The following is a 15,529-nucleotide window of genomic DNA, read 5'->3' as shown; positions in this document are numbered from 1 at the left end:
GATTCTCATGTAAATCATTGTGTATACTTGAATACAAGAAACGTATTTTGATTTTCTCTGTACTTATGCATGTGTACATCCAAATGTTGAAAAGTATTATACTAAAACGTGCAAGAAGGGCAAAACATCATTAATTCTCCTTTGTAATACTCTTGTTGAAAGGAAACAGGGATCACATACAACTTGGTTGCATTTCTGTGTGGCTCTGCATGACTGTTCCAGCAAATTGTACTCTTCAACACACAACACAATGATACACTGAGGTGCAAACTCTTTCCAGGCACCTGTTTACAAAACAGATGCCTTGACTATTTTTATTGATACACTATAACATAATATAACAAGATGCTCACGTTATGTTTCAAATCAGTTGTATGTAGCCTATCTTAACACTGCAAGTGTGGGTACTGTGTATCTTTTAAATGATGAGAATCCACATCTCTTCCAGTAAGAACATAACTGATTTTAGCTGAAGTACCATCAGTGGCACTTATATGTAAAATTTGATCAGAGCTATCTTGCCTGGCTTATTGAAGTATTGATGACTTTTTGAGACAAAAATTAAATGTACATATTCTTACAAGTGACCCACCAGTATCTGAAAAACTGCTATCAATAATATTGGCTAACTGACCACTAGGTGTTTGGGCCACTGACATTCTGAAAAATATTTCTAGATGCATGAGGTCACATCATTAATTCACAATTCTTCTACAGTTTGCTGTTTGGTCAGCTTTATTTGTTTTAACTTTGTCTTTATTTTGCGTGTGCACATTCCTGGATGCAAAAGTTGAAAAGCTGTTTCATACAGAAAACAATAGGGGGAAAAAACTGAAGAATTAGTACTGCATTCTCCTCTCAAAGAATTCCAGCTTGCTTTCTTTATTATAAAATCAAAACACGGCAGCTAATAAAATCTTTGTGACAGAGCCCTTAAATGTGCAAAAACAAGTAATTCTTATGACGTGTCCAAATGCAAAGATCCAAATCAGGGTTTCTCTTTTTTTATATAAATAATTTATAAATTTTACTGTAAGAGGCTAAATACAAAAGCATTTTGAGAAACTATTAAAGCCATATTTTGCCTTTAATACAAAACAAATAATATAGATTGAAGAGACAATCCCATTTTCAGTCCTGGCTTGAAACGTCAGGAACATGGTTTATCAAATGCATTTCTTTTAATTTTTTTCCCTTTCCCAGTAAAGTTTTAGTGAGAAATATACGTGAAGTCCATTAGTCATTCAACTATCCATTTCTCTTTAGCAACAATCAGGGTACCTGCTCAGAGGAATCTATGTGATCTGGGATAGGAAGGCCCGTAATAATCGTCAAACACTTATTCCAGACAGTGAACGTTGGACACACAGGCTGTGCAAATGTAATGTCAAAAGTGTAAAGGTGTAGAGAGTTCAAAGCATCATAAAATGCTAAGGAACCATTGTCGTAGTCCAACAAAATGCCGATACGGCGAAGATGGGGTGCTGGCTCTATTGGAATTTCTTTGCTGTTATGCCTCACCACCCATGTATTATTACAACGACAAAGAACCCAAGAAGCAGAATTCTTTCCAATCCATTCATGTCTTGGTGCTGACTTATAAGAAATACCGATGGCATACCTGTAAAACAAGAGAGTTTAGGGAAAATATATACAGCATGCCTTTTTCTACAGTTAGTATGTTTTACTCTGATGTAGTATTTTGTTTCCTTTTTAAATGCCTTCCATAGCCTCAAACACTGAAGGTTAACAAAAATGTCAGTGCATATTTAATGTTCTTCCTTATATTGTCATGCTCAAAATATTCTTCACTGCTATAATGCCACGTAATTAAGGCAGAACACTCAGCAATGAAAAATTCTACAACAGAGAAAATTGTTCATAACAAATATTTTAGCAGATAACAACTGCTAAAAGAAAGGAGCGGCTGTGATTTACCATGGCCGCCATTGCTCGATGGGGAAGGGACAGCCTCCTGGCAGGGCTGCCTCCTTCCCTGCCTCGCGAGCTCTAAAGGCTCATGAGGCTTTTTCCCAGCATCGGGGGAGGTGGGGCCAGGCGGCCTAAATAAGGCCCGGCCCGGCCATTTACCTCCCGCATTCCTCCTGAGCCGGATATTTTCCACCTTGTATGATTGCACCAAGCTTTTCCAGATTCTTTCTAGCATAGGGTTACCAGTTTAGAGTGGAGACTGGAGTTCAGCTGAATTGGAACTATACTACAGAGATCAGTTTTCCAGGAGGAAATGGCAGCTTTGGAGTTGGGACTCTATGGCATCATATTCCCACTAAGCTCTCTCCCCTTTCCAAACTTCTCCCTTCCTTGGCATGGCCACCAAATCTCCAGAATTTTTCTAAGCCACAGCTGGCAACCATAGTCTTGCATCATTATAATGCAGTGGTTCTCAACCTTCCTAATGCCGTGACCCTTTAATACAGTTCCTCATGTTGTGCTGACCCCAACCCTAAATTTATCCATTTTACAGATGAAGAACACTGATGCAGAGAGTCTTAGGCAACCCCTGTAAAAGAGTCATTCGACCCCCAAAGGGGTCTCGACCCCCAGGTTGAGAACCACTGTTATAATGGTTCCTATTTATCTGCTGTTTGATTTTCTTCATGCAGGCCCTGTTGTTTTGAACATTTATGACTTCTTTCTCAGTTCCTAGGGCTTGACCCTGAAGCATCCTGTGTCATACTATCACAGTGGCTCCTCACAATTGAGATTCTAAGTAAGTCTAGAGCACCCCTGGGATATAATATAAGCCTCATCATGTTTGTTTGAAAGTCAACAGTTCAGCAGTAATGTTTCCATTCTCTTGGTATATTTTCATCCTCCAAGGATGAAAGGGGATGTCCAGGATTGTTCCTTACTGCCTCATGCCTACTTTGCATTAAGGTTGGTAGGCTGGGACTTGGCCTGTGAGAGCTTTTGGAGGACAGCAGACAGTAGGGAACATCACATGTGCATCAATGTCACTTCTGGAAGTGATGTTCACATATTGTAGGACTATCTAGCAATCCCTAAAACCTTTATTGTTTTGCCATAGAAATATAGGGAACTGCCAGATAGTTTTGCAACACATTAATGTCACTTCCTGACATCCATGCAATGTTGTTTTCTCCTCTCCCCATTTTTCTCCCTCTGCTCAGTTGAATGGCAGTGGGGAGACATGCTGACAAGTGGGAGACTGCTTGCCTGGCCTGGCCTGGGCAAATGACAGCCCTGCTTTGCATATATTTCCAGACAGGGCCGGAACTCTTCTAAAAATATTGATTTCAGGTTTGCTCCACAAATTGTTCTGCCCTAGTTGGTGAGCATTTGCTGTAATTCTTTTCCTTGTTTGTCCTTGAGATTTAGATTTATACTACAAATACTTTTATGCAGACAATCTTTTAATGGCTTAATATTAAATATTACATATATTATTACTAACAAGCTTTTAGGTTGTTTTTAAATAAATTGTATGATATAATTCGGGGGTCTGCAACCTGCGTCAATTGGCCATGGTGGCAGGGGCTGATGGGAATTGTTGTCCATGAACATCTGAAAAGACGCAGGTTGCAGACCCCTGATATAATTAGATGGGCAAATTTTAAAACATTTATTTTCATGTAAGAAATACAAATATCTTCAAACTTATTCTCCAGACCCACCTATGGATGGGTATAGTTTGACCAACTTACCATGTACTCCCACTTATAACCACTTCCCAGTAATGCCGCCCACTGTCAATGAACACATTGCCAGCAACTCCATAGCTCCCTTGGCTGGTGAAACGCTCAGGTGTATGGCTCTTTTTAGAAGAAGTTTCATCACGTTCCACTGTCAAATTGTCATGAGATACCTTTAGTTTTCTATGAGCAGACTTGGGATCCAGTTTGAATGGCTGGCCTGAAAATGAGCAAAAGAAAACATGTATCAAATGTTCCAAAATAGTATTGGATCATTGAATCTACTGGTGAACAGGGTAGACTTGTTTTGTTCCTATTGTAACATTACCCATGTACAGTCTTTGACTTTTCACCACAACAGTTTCAAAGCTGAAAATTATTTGCCTAGGACAAAGTAAAAGAATACACTCAAATGCTAACTCATGGGTGAGACAAAGTCTGGTCTTTCTCCAGATGGTTCTAACCACTACAAATTAAGCTGCTGCTTGCATATGTCCCTTCCAGGTTTTAGATTACAGAACACTTTTAAAGGCCAAATGGGACATGATAGAAGACTATCCATGATAAGACCTCCACATAATATTCTAAGCAAATTGGAACAACGATGCTGGGGAATGCAAATTTACCAATTTCCTGTAGTCTTGACCCATGAGGCCCCAAGGAAGAGACGAGACGCGGAGATTTCATCTGGTGGAGAGCGCCAGCAGCAGGAAGCGCGGGATCCCTTGATCCTGGCAACTCTGCCGTGTGCTCGCCCCTCACACCTTTTATTAGGGTTTCAATGGGGGCGTGTAAAGGGGTCGGGCAGGCGGGAGGTCGGGAGAACGGGAGATCATCATGTGACGCATGATCTCATCGGGCTGCTACGTGCGGGAGGAAGCATCCGTGTCTGGGTCTAATCCTCACCTGAGGGCAAGAGCCCTTTTGTCCCTTTGTATGGGACACCTGGTGGCTGCGAGCCAGGCAGTTCATGACCCGTGACTCATGGGGGAGCGGGGGTTGGGGGAGCGTGTGCGCCCAGAAGGCCGTAGCCGGCACCGGCATGCCAGGCGCTCTTTCTACGGTTCTGCAGGGTTCGCGGGCTCACCCCTACATCTCCCTGTTTCTTATGTTTTAGGAAGGAAGCCGAATTAGTTGGGATAATTTAGGGGGATGCTTGCCTCCCCAGGAGCCCGCTCCAGTTGGCTGAGCTGTTTGTGCAGCATGAGGACCTGGTTGCGGCGTAGGGGAAAGTCAAGGGGTTTCTTACAAATGTTACAAGCAAAAGCAGATATACATTGAACAAGACAAGATCCGACAATGAGGCATACAATTAAACCAACGAAGAACTGTACAATAGCGCTCAACCATCCTCCTGGCAGCCAACTCCAAAGGGCTGACCACCAGTGGGGCAATACATCATATTTCAGATTAGACACAACATCTTGCAGTTCACGCACTTTCATATGAATCAAGTGGGAATTATCAGAGAGATTAAAACAACACATATTATGTACATTCTCACAGCCTTGGTGATGCAGCAATAACAAATAATCAATAGCGGCACGATTATCTAAAGTCGTATGGGACACCTGGTGGCTGCAGCCAGGCAGTTCATGACCCGTGACTCATGGGGGAGCGGGGGTTGGGGGAGCGTGTGCGCCCAGAAGGCCGTAGCCGGCACCGGCATGCCAGGCGCTCTTTCTACGGTTCTGCAGGGTTCGCGGGCTCACCCCTACATCTCCCCCATTTCTTCTTCTTCATGCAAATGTAAAACCTGGATCACTATCATCATGGGTGATAGACAGTCTCCAGTTCCATCCACCAGGAACCTCAGCCAATCACTTTCAAAAGGTGAACTGGAATATTGAGATTGGCAATTTAACTGCTGACCAACTGACAGAGTCCAGAATTCCTGGATTTTGGACAGAAAAGGTTTAGGAGGTCTGGCTAGGCAGGGATTCCGTTAGGGACTGTAGATATTTTGAAGATACATAGCGTTTGGGTGTTTATGTTATAAAAATAAAAGCAAATCAAAATAAATTTGTACGGTATTAAATTTATTCTGTCTGGAGACAGAATGTGGTCTCACCATGGCCCATTCCAAACTAGATAGACTGGCAACACAGGACATCTGATGATGGTTCTCCTAGCATACAGCTCAGTTTGGCTGTTATGAATAGCAAAAGTGTGAGCCTGAGATGTAAAGTTGCATTTGGCTTTCAAGGAAACAAACGATTTTTGTAAAAAATTGAGAAAATATGAACTTTTAAAGCATCAAAACTAACAAAAATGTCTTTCAATATTTTTTGCTTACTTCTTTAACATTTTTGATATCTGAGAACTTAAATCAACATTCCAAAATGAGATGCTGACATGCTAAAAGACGTTAGCAGCCATTCTCGATAAGCAGAAGAGACAGCATTCATCTGAGGAAATGCCTGAAAGTGAAAATGGCAATGTGCTGTGCCTTTCAAGTGCCAAGTTGAATGGAATTGAGGTGAAGAGAAAATAAAGTGCACATAGGATGGGTGAAAATGATATTACTCACTATTTGTCTTCAGTTTTCCTGGCTCGCTGTTTCGGCTGCCAGCCTGATTAATGGCCTTCACAACGAAGATATACTTGGTGCCACTCTGCAGACCATGGACCGTGTAGTGGTTTTGTTTAATATTTGGAACAATCATCCAGCTGTCGGCTGAATTACACAGACCTGTAATTTCAAATCAAACACATTAGTTACTTTATGGAGGAAACTCCTCAATGCCCCTGAACAATTACATGAGTATGAAATGGTCTTGAGCAATACAGAAGAAAATTAGGTATTTGCTTATTTAAATGGCAAGATCCTTGCCAAATGATACATCAACTTTTCCACTGACTATGGGCCAATCCACACTTTATTCAGATTCAGGTACATGAATTTAACTCATACAGTGCAATTGTCAATTGTTAATAGTGCAAGAACGTTTAAACAATCACTTTAATGTAAGTTTGATATTCACAGCTGAAGGAGCCATGCAGATGAATTGGCCATTATTCACCTGTCTGAAACCAATGGACTTGTAAAATCTAAGGATACATGAATAATAACATTAAGCAAAGTTTCGCTTACATGAAGAGTTTAATGGTAAATAGATGCTAGAATACTGTAGAGGCGTCATCTTCCCATTATTAAAGGTTAGAATTTTGTTTTATGTAGCTGTCAAGAGATAAACATGTAAACTTGTCCCCATGGAAGTTGGAAAAATGACAGTAGCAAGCTGGATAATCAAATGAGTAACAGGAGTTGAGTTGGAGGACTCAAGTTTAAAAAAAAGTGTTCATGTCTTTTCTGGAGAATTAATAGACACAGCTATCTAAAGAACTCCTGCATGGAAAAGGGCGGACTGATCATAGGAATGAGTGATGGAACCAATGGATTGAAGTTACAACAAAGATGACTTGGATTTCTTATCATTAAGAGAAAATAATTCAAAGAGTAAGTTAATGGCTTAATAATAAACAAGGACAAAATTGTATCCCTGAAGAAGAACAACCTTAGTTGAGACTAAACCTCTCCAAAGAATAATTTATAACTAAAAGGCAGCCTTGAAAGTTGAATATCTAAAACATTTGTGGTTCTTTTTCTTAAATTTGCTACATAAAATATGAAATGGCAATGTATGTATTTCCATGAAAGAAAACTTTGTGAACTCTAGAGTCTAAAGTTTATATTAATCTATTAAGAAGATGGAAAATGTTCAATAAAGAAAATTGAGTTGATGTACTTCCTCTCAAATCTTCCATCTCCATGTAACCTCACTGGAATATGGGCAACACATGATGATAAGCTGGATGGGTTGCCTTGGGAATTTTGTATCTCAGGCTGTTTCCACATGGGCAGAAAACAGAGCCCTGGGGATGGTAAAAACATTGCAGCAGCACAGTGCTTGTCCCCCGCCCCCCCCGCCAAGCGGCATGAAGACTCCGCTTTTGAAACTTGCTCCCTGAGCTATGTTTTTCAAAAGCGGCGTCTTCCCGCTGGCACGGTGCGAAGTGCATCGGCATGAGACCGCCGCTTTTGGCCCCTCTGGTTTCCTGTTCACCTACCTCTCCTCCCTGCGCAGCTCTGGATGGCTGGAGGGACTTGCCCACACTGCCCTCTGACCCCCGGAGGTTGGAGGGAAGTGTGGGCATGTCCCTCCAGCAAACCAGAGCTGCGCTGGGAGGAGAGGTAGATGACTGGGATGACCCATGGGTGGCTCCATATGCAGCTGCCTCTGCGGGTCGCAGCAGCCTCAGTGCTGCCCCGAACGATCTCATGTGTCCACCGGCATGAATTATGCCAGTGGAGAACTGTTTCCTGCCACTGTGCAGAAACGGCCTCAGTTTTATAAGATATTTGTGTCTTGACTGCCATGGGAAAGAAAGCAGTCTAAATTTGGTTTTGAGTATTTGTTACAATTTGAACTCATAATGGAAAATTAATCTCTCAAAATGCCTTTACAAAATGGACTAGGTTGTCCAGGATGTTATGGTATTTCTATTCACTTTTTCTAGATAAGCACATGCAGGAGATGGTTTAGGCCTGGGGAATTTGCACTATTCTGGCAACACTGGACTAAACACCACTTTCCAGTTTTATGATATTATGAACCATAGGCATAACATCCGAAGTAACAGCTGCAAAGTACTATTGTTTTTAGTTAATTCAGGTTTCTGATTTCAAAAACCTTGCTTTAAAACCAGAAAAATAACTTCACATATGTGGCACAATAATGCATTTTCAAAGCTGTAGTCTTGAAAATGTACAGAATGTAAATTAGTAACTGGAATGATGTGTTGACTATAATGAGGTATCTGACAGGTTTTGTGAGGTACTGGGGAGAAGGAAATAAGGAGGCGCTCTCTCTCCTCCTCTCTTTTCCATTTTATGATCTGGAGATAATCATTCATAAAACCTTTTCTCCAGAGTTTGATGCTGCTGAAATTCAAAAAACAGATGGGGAAAATATTCTAACAGCAAATCTTTCTAATATTTACAGAGAGATCCAGAAAAAACAATGAAGTATATCAGCTGTACAAAAGTCTCAAGAAGGCCATATATAATCTTCTGAGCACTTAAAGTGTTTAAAACATCACAGAAATATTACAAATGTCAGAGAAATGGAAAAATGTATCTAGAAAATGTGATAGACATATGATGCTTCCTCCTCAGAATTCCCATGTGGCTGAAAAATAATAGCGGGTTTCTGCTAATACATATATATATATTAATTTGGTAGGGTGATCTTTTGCTCTATTTAATAAAAATAAGATTTCTTTTATATAGTTGGTAAATTAAGATCTGTGACTAGTGGAATTTGCATTGCAAATACTGTAAACTCATTCATTGGCAATACTTGAACTATTGTACGAAACTGTGTAAATAAAGTAACAGTTGGGGCTAGATTTCACACAAGACTGTTATGGGAACTGTTCCCATGGAGGAAATATACAAAAAAATGATACCAGAGAATGCAAAATCCATATGGAATTTACAGGAAAGATCCACAAGTGATATTTTTTCTGTGAAAGCTATGTAGATTCTGTGATCTGGCCCACAGTTTTCCACATGTATCATTCTAGCAAAATTCATTCCAAATGCCCATCTGCGTAAAAACTGTTAAACAAAACTGTTAAACAAAACCCATAATCAAAGGCCACGATAAAACCCCCCACTGACTTTCAACTATAAAGGACAGAATTCCATGAAGAAAGCCTACTTCAATAAATTTTGTCTAGAATGATAAGTAATAAGAAATATGTAGATTAGAAACTTCACATAGTTTGTTCACTGCTAATATAGGTATACTTGTTACTCGGTACATACATATTGTATGTACTAAGATATATATAAGATAAAACAACAGCAGCAACTATACTGAACCTGAAGGCAACCAGAGAACTATTTCTATAGAATGGAAGAAGGCAATTCTATGGAACACTTTTTTTAAAGACTTCCAGTTTGTTCCAATTAGAGTGGGAAATGACAATCTCTCTCAAACAAGCATCCATATGGGGGAAAGTTCTGTTTTAAATATGTCATTTCTGTTCTCACAAGGTAGAACAACGTTTTGCAAACAGCAAGAAAAGGAAACCAGTCAGGAAACCAACTGTCCAAACATTCTCAAATGCAGCTCATAGCCTGACAGTGGAAGTTTCTCAACAGAGGAAGCATTTAATACAGGAGCCCCAGCACTGATTCCCTCATCCCAGTTTGTACAGGAAATGAAGGCAATGGCCCTTTACTGATGGTTCTTATTAATGTTCATAGACTGAAGAATAGGGAATGGTAGCACAATCCTATGCTACCACTATCAGGGAGGATGCAGCTATTTGGTCCACTGAAGAAACCAAAGTGTACGATTGTGGGGGTCCCCAAAGGCAGCTCCAAAGGCAGCTCCAAACATTTCAGATCAGAAAAATGCTAGGGAAAGTAAAGCTTAAGCCCTTTCTCCACACTTGCCACAGTCACAATCTGACCTAGACACAGAATATATGTGAATTTAGGTGAACCCACAAGCCACATGTGACCTCAGAATGGAAACCCTGGATCCACGTTATTCTTAATATCTTCTAAACAATCTTGTGCAATAATCATCTAAGTAGGCAAATCAAATATAGATAAATTTGCTATGGAAATCATATAAGTATTTACCATCATGGCCTCAAATTGCAAATGCAAACCATAAAGCAAAAAAATTTTTTTTTTAGTTTTTCCATTTAGGATTTTTTTTAGAATTTTGTAAAAATCAATATTAGACATAAAGGGAGTTTATACTTACTAACTACATTGGCTTGTCCAGTGAAGATTGTGTACTGCAGTTCATAGGAAGCAACACTGAATTCGTCATCAGAAGTCCAATGCACTGTAATTGTGTCATAAGAAGCTGTACAGAGCTCTTCTCTAATTGTTGGCGGATTTGGAGCTGTAAAACAATTTATAGCAACTCTGAACATTTGTTGTCTAGTACTTATATTCCTTTGATCCATTTATCATTGCTATCTTTTACTACAGGGTTTTGCTTCCACTTAAAAGTTGTATGAACTTAATCCTTTCACATACACATTTTTAAAAAATCGTTACATCTTTCACTGCAAGCCAAATATTTAGCTACATGCAAGGAACACACTTAAGGAATAAAAATAAATGGCCCTTGTGAGTGGTTTCAAACCATAGTTAACCATTAAAATACAGAAGAAACGTACCACCCATGAGGACATGGGGTATCCAGTGTCCCCGAGTGGACACTATTTTATTGTGGGGGGGTTGCCAGCCAGGTCCCAGTACCCAGCCTCTCCCGTGGCACAGCGCCCCAGCTGGTGCCCAGCGACTTCCACTGTGCCAGGGTGCCACTGGCTGGCCAAGCTGTATTTCACGGCCACAGGCTGATTCCCGCCCACCCATGGGTGGAAAAAAGCACCCTAGGGATGGTAAAAACACTGTCCCTAGGGTGCTGTTCATACAGTTGGGGAGTGAGGTTTTTCAAAAGCGGCATCTTCCACCTGCTGCCAGGCGAATGGCAGCAGGTGGAAGGCAGCAGGTGCGAATGGCAGCAGGTGGAAGGCAGCGTTTTCCCCGTGCTGGCCCCAAATGCCTCCTTACCTCCTCCTGGCTTCCGTCACTCTGTGGAGGCCAGGGGAAATGCCTCCTGGCCTCCATCCCTGGTCATGGGGGCGTGTCTCCTGGCCTCCACAAAGCAACAGAAGCCAAGAGGAGGTAAGGAGGCATTTGGGGTGCTGTGAGGCTGTGTGGAGCCTGCTCCACCAGCTGCGCAGCCAGCAGGGTTGTTTGTCAGACCCTGCCATTCTGGGCCTGCTAAAACGCACAACACATGCCCGGGCATGTCTGGTTGCAGCTGGACTCGTATTAGCATTGCCCAAGGCCAGAGGCCCTGCCTTTTGTTACTGCAGTAATGTAATGAATGGAGTTCACCGATTCTCCCTAATCGCCCCTTCCCGGGGAGAAGCCAAGCCATTCCCAAAACAATGTATCTACCGCAACTGTCTTCAACTGTCCTTTCTCATGCTGATATGGGGGGAATGCAAAGGTGGGGTTTATACTGGGGCCAGGGAGCTGGGGCTTCAATCTCAGCTACCTGGCCATAGGGGTCAGACCAGGGACGTAGGTATAGATTTTTATGGGGGGGTTGGGGGGGCACACCCCCACCCACCCCTAGGGCATGGCCACCCTCCCCAAGCCCCGCCCCTGGCCTAGCACTTATAAAAGCAGTTCTCCGAGGCCGGGGACGGCAGACTCCCCTGCCCTGCCCTCCCCTGCCCCCCACCAGCTGGGCTCCCAGCCAGCAGCTGGCAGTTCCTTCTGCCCTCCCCTATGGGCAAAGGCATAGAGGGAAAATGGAGACTGGTGCAAAATCTGAGTTTTGCGCCCCCCTCCCCCCTCCAGGCAGCCGCTGTGATGCTGGAATCCACTCCCAAACAGCATCACGTTCAATGGTGTTTAAACTAGAGAGACCAAATTCTCCTTTTAAATCCACCTTAAAGGGAGAATCTGGGGTTCCTAGTTAAACAACATTGGAAGTGATGCTGTTTTGGGGTGGATTATCTCCCACCCTGAAAAAGCATCACTTTCAATGTGGCATAGTGGTTAAGAGCAGGTGCATTCTAATCTGGAGGAACCGGGTTTGATTCCCTGCTCTGTGCACTCCCACACACGCCAGCTGGGTGACCTTGGGCTAGTCACAGCTTTTCGGAGCTCTCTCAGTCCCACCCACCTCACAGGGTGTTTGTTGTGGGGGAGGAAGGGCAAGGAGATTGCAAGCTCCCTACAGGAGAGAAAAGGGGGATATAGATCCAAACTCTTCTTCTTCTTCTAAACTGAGGACCTCCGATTCTCCCTTTAAATCCAAGCCGAAGGGGGTGGATTTAAAAGGCGAATCTGGGGAAATTTGGGGGGTGCCTGCTGTCAGGGGTGCAATTGTTAAGCTAAAAGCACCAAACTTTCAGGGTATCTTTAGGAAACTCTTCTAATGATACCACCCAGGTTTGGTGAAATTTGGTTCAGGGGGTCCAAAGTTATGGACTCTCAAAGGTGTAGCCCCCATCTCCTATTAGCTTCCATTGGAAACAATGGGGGATGGGGCACCCCCTTTGGGAGTCCATAGCTTTGGACCCCCTGGACCAAACAAAAACTGGGTGGTATCAATAAGAGACTCTCCTGATGATACATCCCAGGTTTGGTGAAGTTTGGTTCAGGGGGTCCAAAGTTATGGACTCTCAAAGGTGTAGTCCCCACCTTCTATTAGCTCCCATTGGAAACAATGGAGGATGGGGGCACCCCCTTTGAGAGTCCATAACTTGGGACCCCCTGAACCAAACCTCACCAAACCTGGGTAGTATCATCAGGAGAGTCCCCCAAACAATCCCTGAAAGTTTGGTGCTGCTAGCCCAAACAATGCGCCCCCTGCAGGCCAAAAACCGAAAAAACACTAAAATGTTTTTAAAACTCACAAACGGAGGGGCGGAGCTTCGGACATGAATGTGGGGGTCTGAACCCAAGAACCCCCCCCCTTACCTATGTCCTTGGTCAGACACAGTTCTAATAAAACTCCTGAAGCCATTCTCGAGTCTTGTTATTGACTGGGGCACCAAATCCTTACACCGTTCATACGAATGGCCCCAGGGCTTGCCTCAGCATGAACCATGCTGATGCAGCCCTGGTGCTCTGGCCCTGTGGAAATGGCCTTAGAGACTATTCAAAAGAATTTCCCCCTTGAAATAGATTTCAGTGCTGCCTTTAGTTCTGTAGCCCTCTGCTACAGCATGAACTTGGTCTCTTTTCAATGATGGCTCATGTTCATGCTCCCCAAAGTATTTGAAGAGACAGAAGTATATGATAGCCAACACGTTAGTGAAGCAACACCTTGTTTTAATGCTGCAGCGTACAGGAAAATTATTTGGTATTATTTTATTTTGTTAGATCTTTAGGGTTTCTTCCAGACTCCCATTAAACTTTGAAACTGGCCATTTAATCATGATGGATTAGATAGGCAAATTATATCTGGTCTCAGCTTTTTCAGAAGTTTCAGCATATAAATACGATCATAATAAAGCTGTCCATTGGCCCACCATTACACTTTATGAACTGGGACCTGCAAGTGTATCATTCCCCTGCTCCAAAAGTTTCCTTCTTGTCTTCTCTTAAAGCTCCCATAGCTCTTTCCTACTTCCTTCTGTTCTTCCAACCTTCCAGCCACACCACATTTATCTGCCCACCTTTGTTTTCAGCTTTCCTTCCTTATTCATGTTCAAACCAACTGCCCCAAATATCTGCAGCACAAAATCTGAGTCCACCTCAAAATAGCATCTAAAAGACCGACAACATTTTCCAGGGTATAAACTTCCATGTGTCAAAGCTCACTTAGTCTGCAAGTGTTACTGGACTTGAATGTTATTCTACTACTACAAGATAATCAAATATCTGTGGCTCAGTGCTTATGTATATACGGAAGTCTACAACAGGAGGGTCTCCCATATTCTGTTTGGTATTACCTTCTTTGCTTCCTTCTTTATTCCGAACCTAGATATGTATTTCTCATGGCTATATTAACCCATTTAAATCTGAGCTCAGAAGTGGACAAAAATAATTTATTTAGTGGGCCACTTCCTTCCCCCTTCAAGTTAAGCCGCTGTTCTTCCAATAGAAGGGCCCTTTTAAGTCGGAGGAAGGCTCAAATTTAGGGGCATCAGCTCTGAGACCTAAAAACCCTCCAGAATTACAGCTCATCTCCAGACTATTAGATCAGTTTCCCTGGAGAAAATGGATGCATTTGGGGGTGGCGGGACAGGACTCTACAGGATTGTATCCATTGAGTTCCCTGTCCTCCCCTAAATCTCCAGGAATTTCCCAACCTGGCAGCCTTACCCCCCGCCTAATCCCCCAATGGTGGCCAGGAGGGACCTGGCAACCCTACTCAGATTGGATGAAGGCTTCAAACTTGTGCCTAAAGGAAAGATGTCAAATAAATATCTTATTAAATAAATAACTAGATAAACTGGGCTAAGCGGAATGGCAAGCTAGGGATAGAATATAGATTCCTAGGTAGCTCACATGGTTTCTATGTATCCGTAGGTAGATAAGAAAATTCAAGCCAAAAACTTTGCCTAGCCAGGTAGTAAATTGCTAAAGGTTGTTTAACTTTTTTTTATTGGAAGGACATTTGAACTTTATAGTTCTTTAATCATGAGTTTTTTATATTTGAGTCTGTTTGACTTTTATATTTTAAATTCTATACTGTCCTAGTACTTTGTATGTCTAATTTTTGTCTTGAGATGTGCATCTCATTGAAAGGTAGTCCCTTTAGTATTTGCATACACATTTTATTGCAAATCTAATTTTCACCCATAGGTTCTAAAATCAAAATATCCAAGAGATGCTGCAAAGATCCTATAGATATTCAAGACTACGATGTAAAAAAGTAGAAATAAATGAAAATATATATATTGAATACTGCCAAGGTAAACAATATGAACTATCTAGTATTACTTGATGGTATATGAGATAAAGTGAAATCATAGCTTTTATTGGTGCCCCAATTTTGAATACAAGTACTACTATAAGCCCTATTTATAAATGCTAGCAAAAATTAATGTCTGCACACTGGGATAAGCATATAACATGACTGAGTTACTTATCATCAGGACTCTGAAGTATCATTTATAGTAACTGATCAATCCTTCCTTACAGCATATATAATTGCTTCGATCTAAAACAGTGTGTTACTGTTTTGAGATTAGAAATATCCCTTCTGCAAAGTCAAACCAGGGAGATGGAATTATCTTAAAAAATGGCGGTGATTTAAGGGAGGCAAAAAGTGTATCCCAAATAATGC

At 41.9% G+C, this 15,529-nt stretch overlaps 1 protein-coding gene across 1 annotated transcript in view; it reads right to left on the bottom strand.

Moving 5' to 3' along the window:
- Positions 1-264: 264 nt before the first annotated feature.
- The window catches only part of MID1 (midline 1), a 123,904-nt gene continuing 108,639 nt past the window's right edge, over positions 265-15,529 (bottom strand). The window contains exons 6-9 of the mRNA XM_048494098.1: positions 10,463-10,606; positions 6,205-6,366; positions 3,687-3,894; positions 265-1,621 (exon numbers count right to left, since the gene is read on the bottom strand). Coding sequence (XP_048350055.1) covers positions 1,273-1,621; positions 3,687-3,894; positions 6,205-6,366; positions 10,463-10,606 — 863 coding nt within the window. The 3' untranslated portion in view covers positions 265-1,272. The remainder of the gene's footprint in view (positions 1,622-3,686; positions 3,895-6,204; positions 6,367-10,462; positions 10,607-15,529) is intronic.

This window comes from Sphaerodactylus townsendi, linkage group LG04, assembly GCF_021028975.2.
Source record: "Sphaerodactylus townsendi isolate TG3544 linkage group LG04, MPM_Stown_v2.3, whole genome shotgun sequence".
Taxonomy (NCBI): domain Eukaryota; kingdom Metazoa; phylum Chordata; class Lepidosauria; order Squamata; family Sphaerodactylidae; genus Sphaerodactylus; species Sphaerodactylus townsendi.
This window is presented reverse-complemented; position numbering and strand designations above follow the sequence as displayed.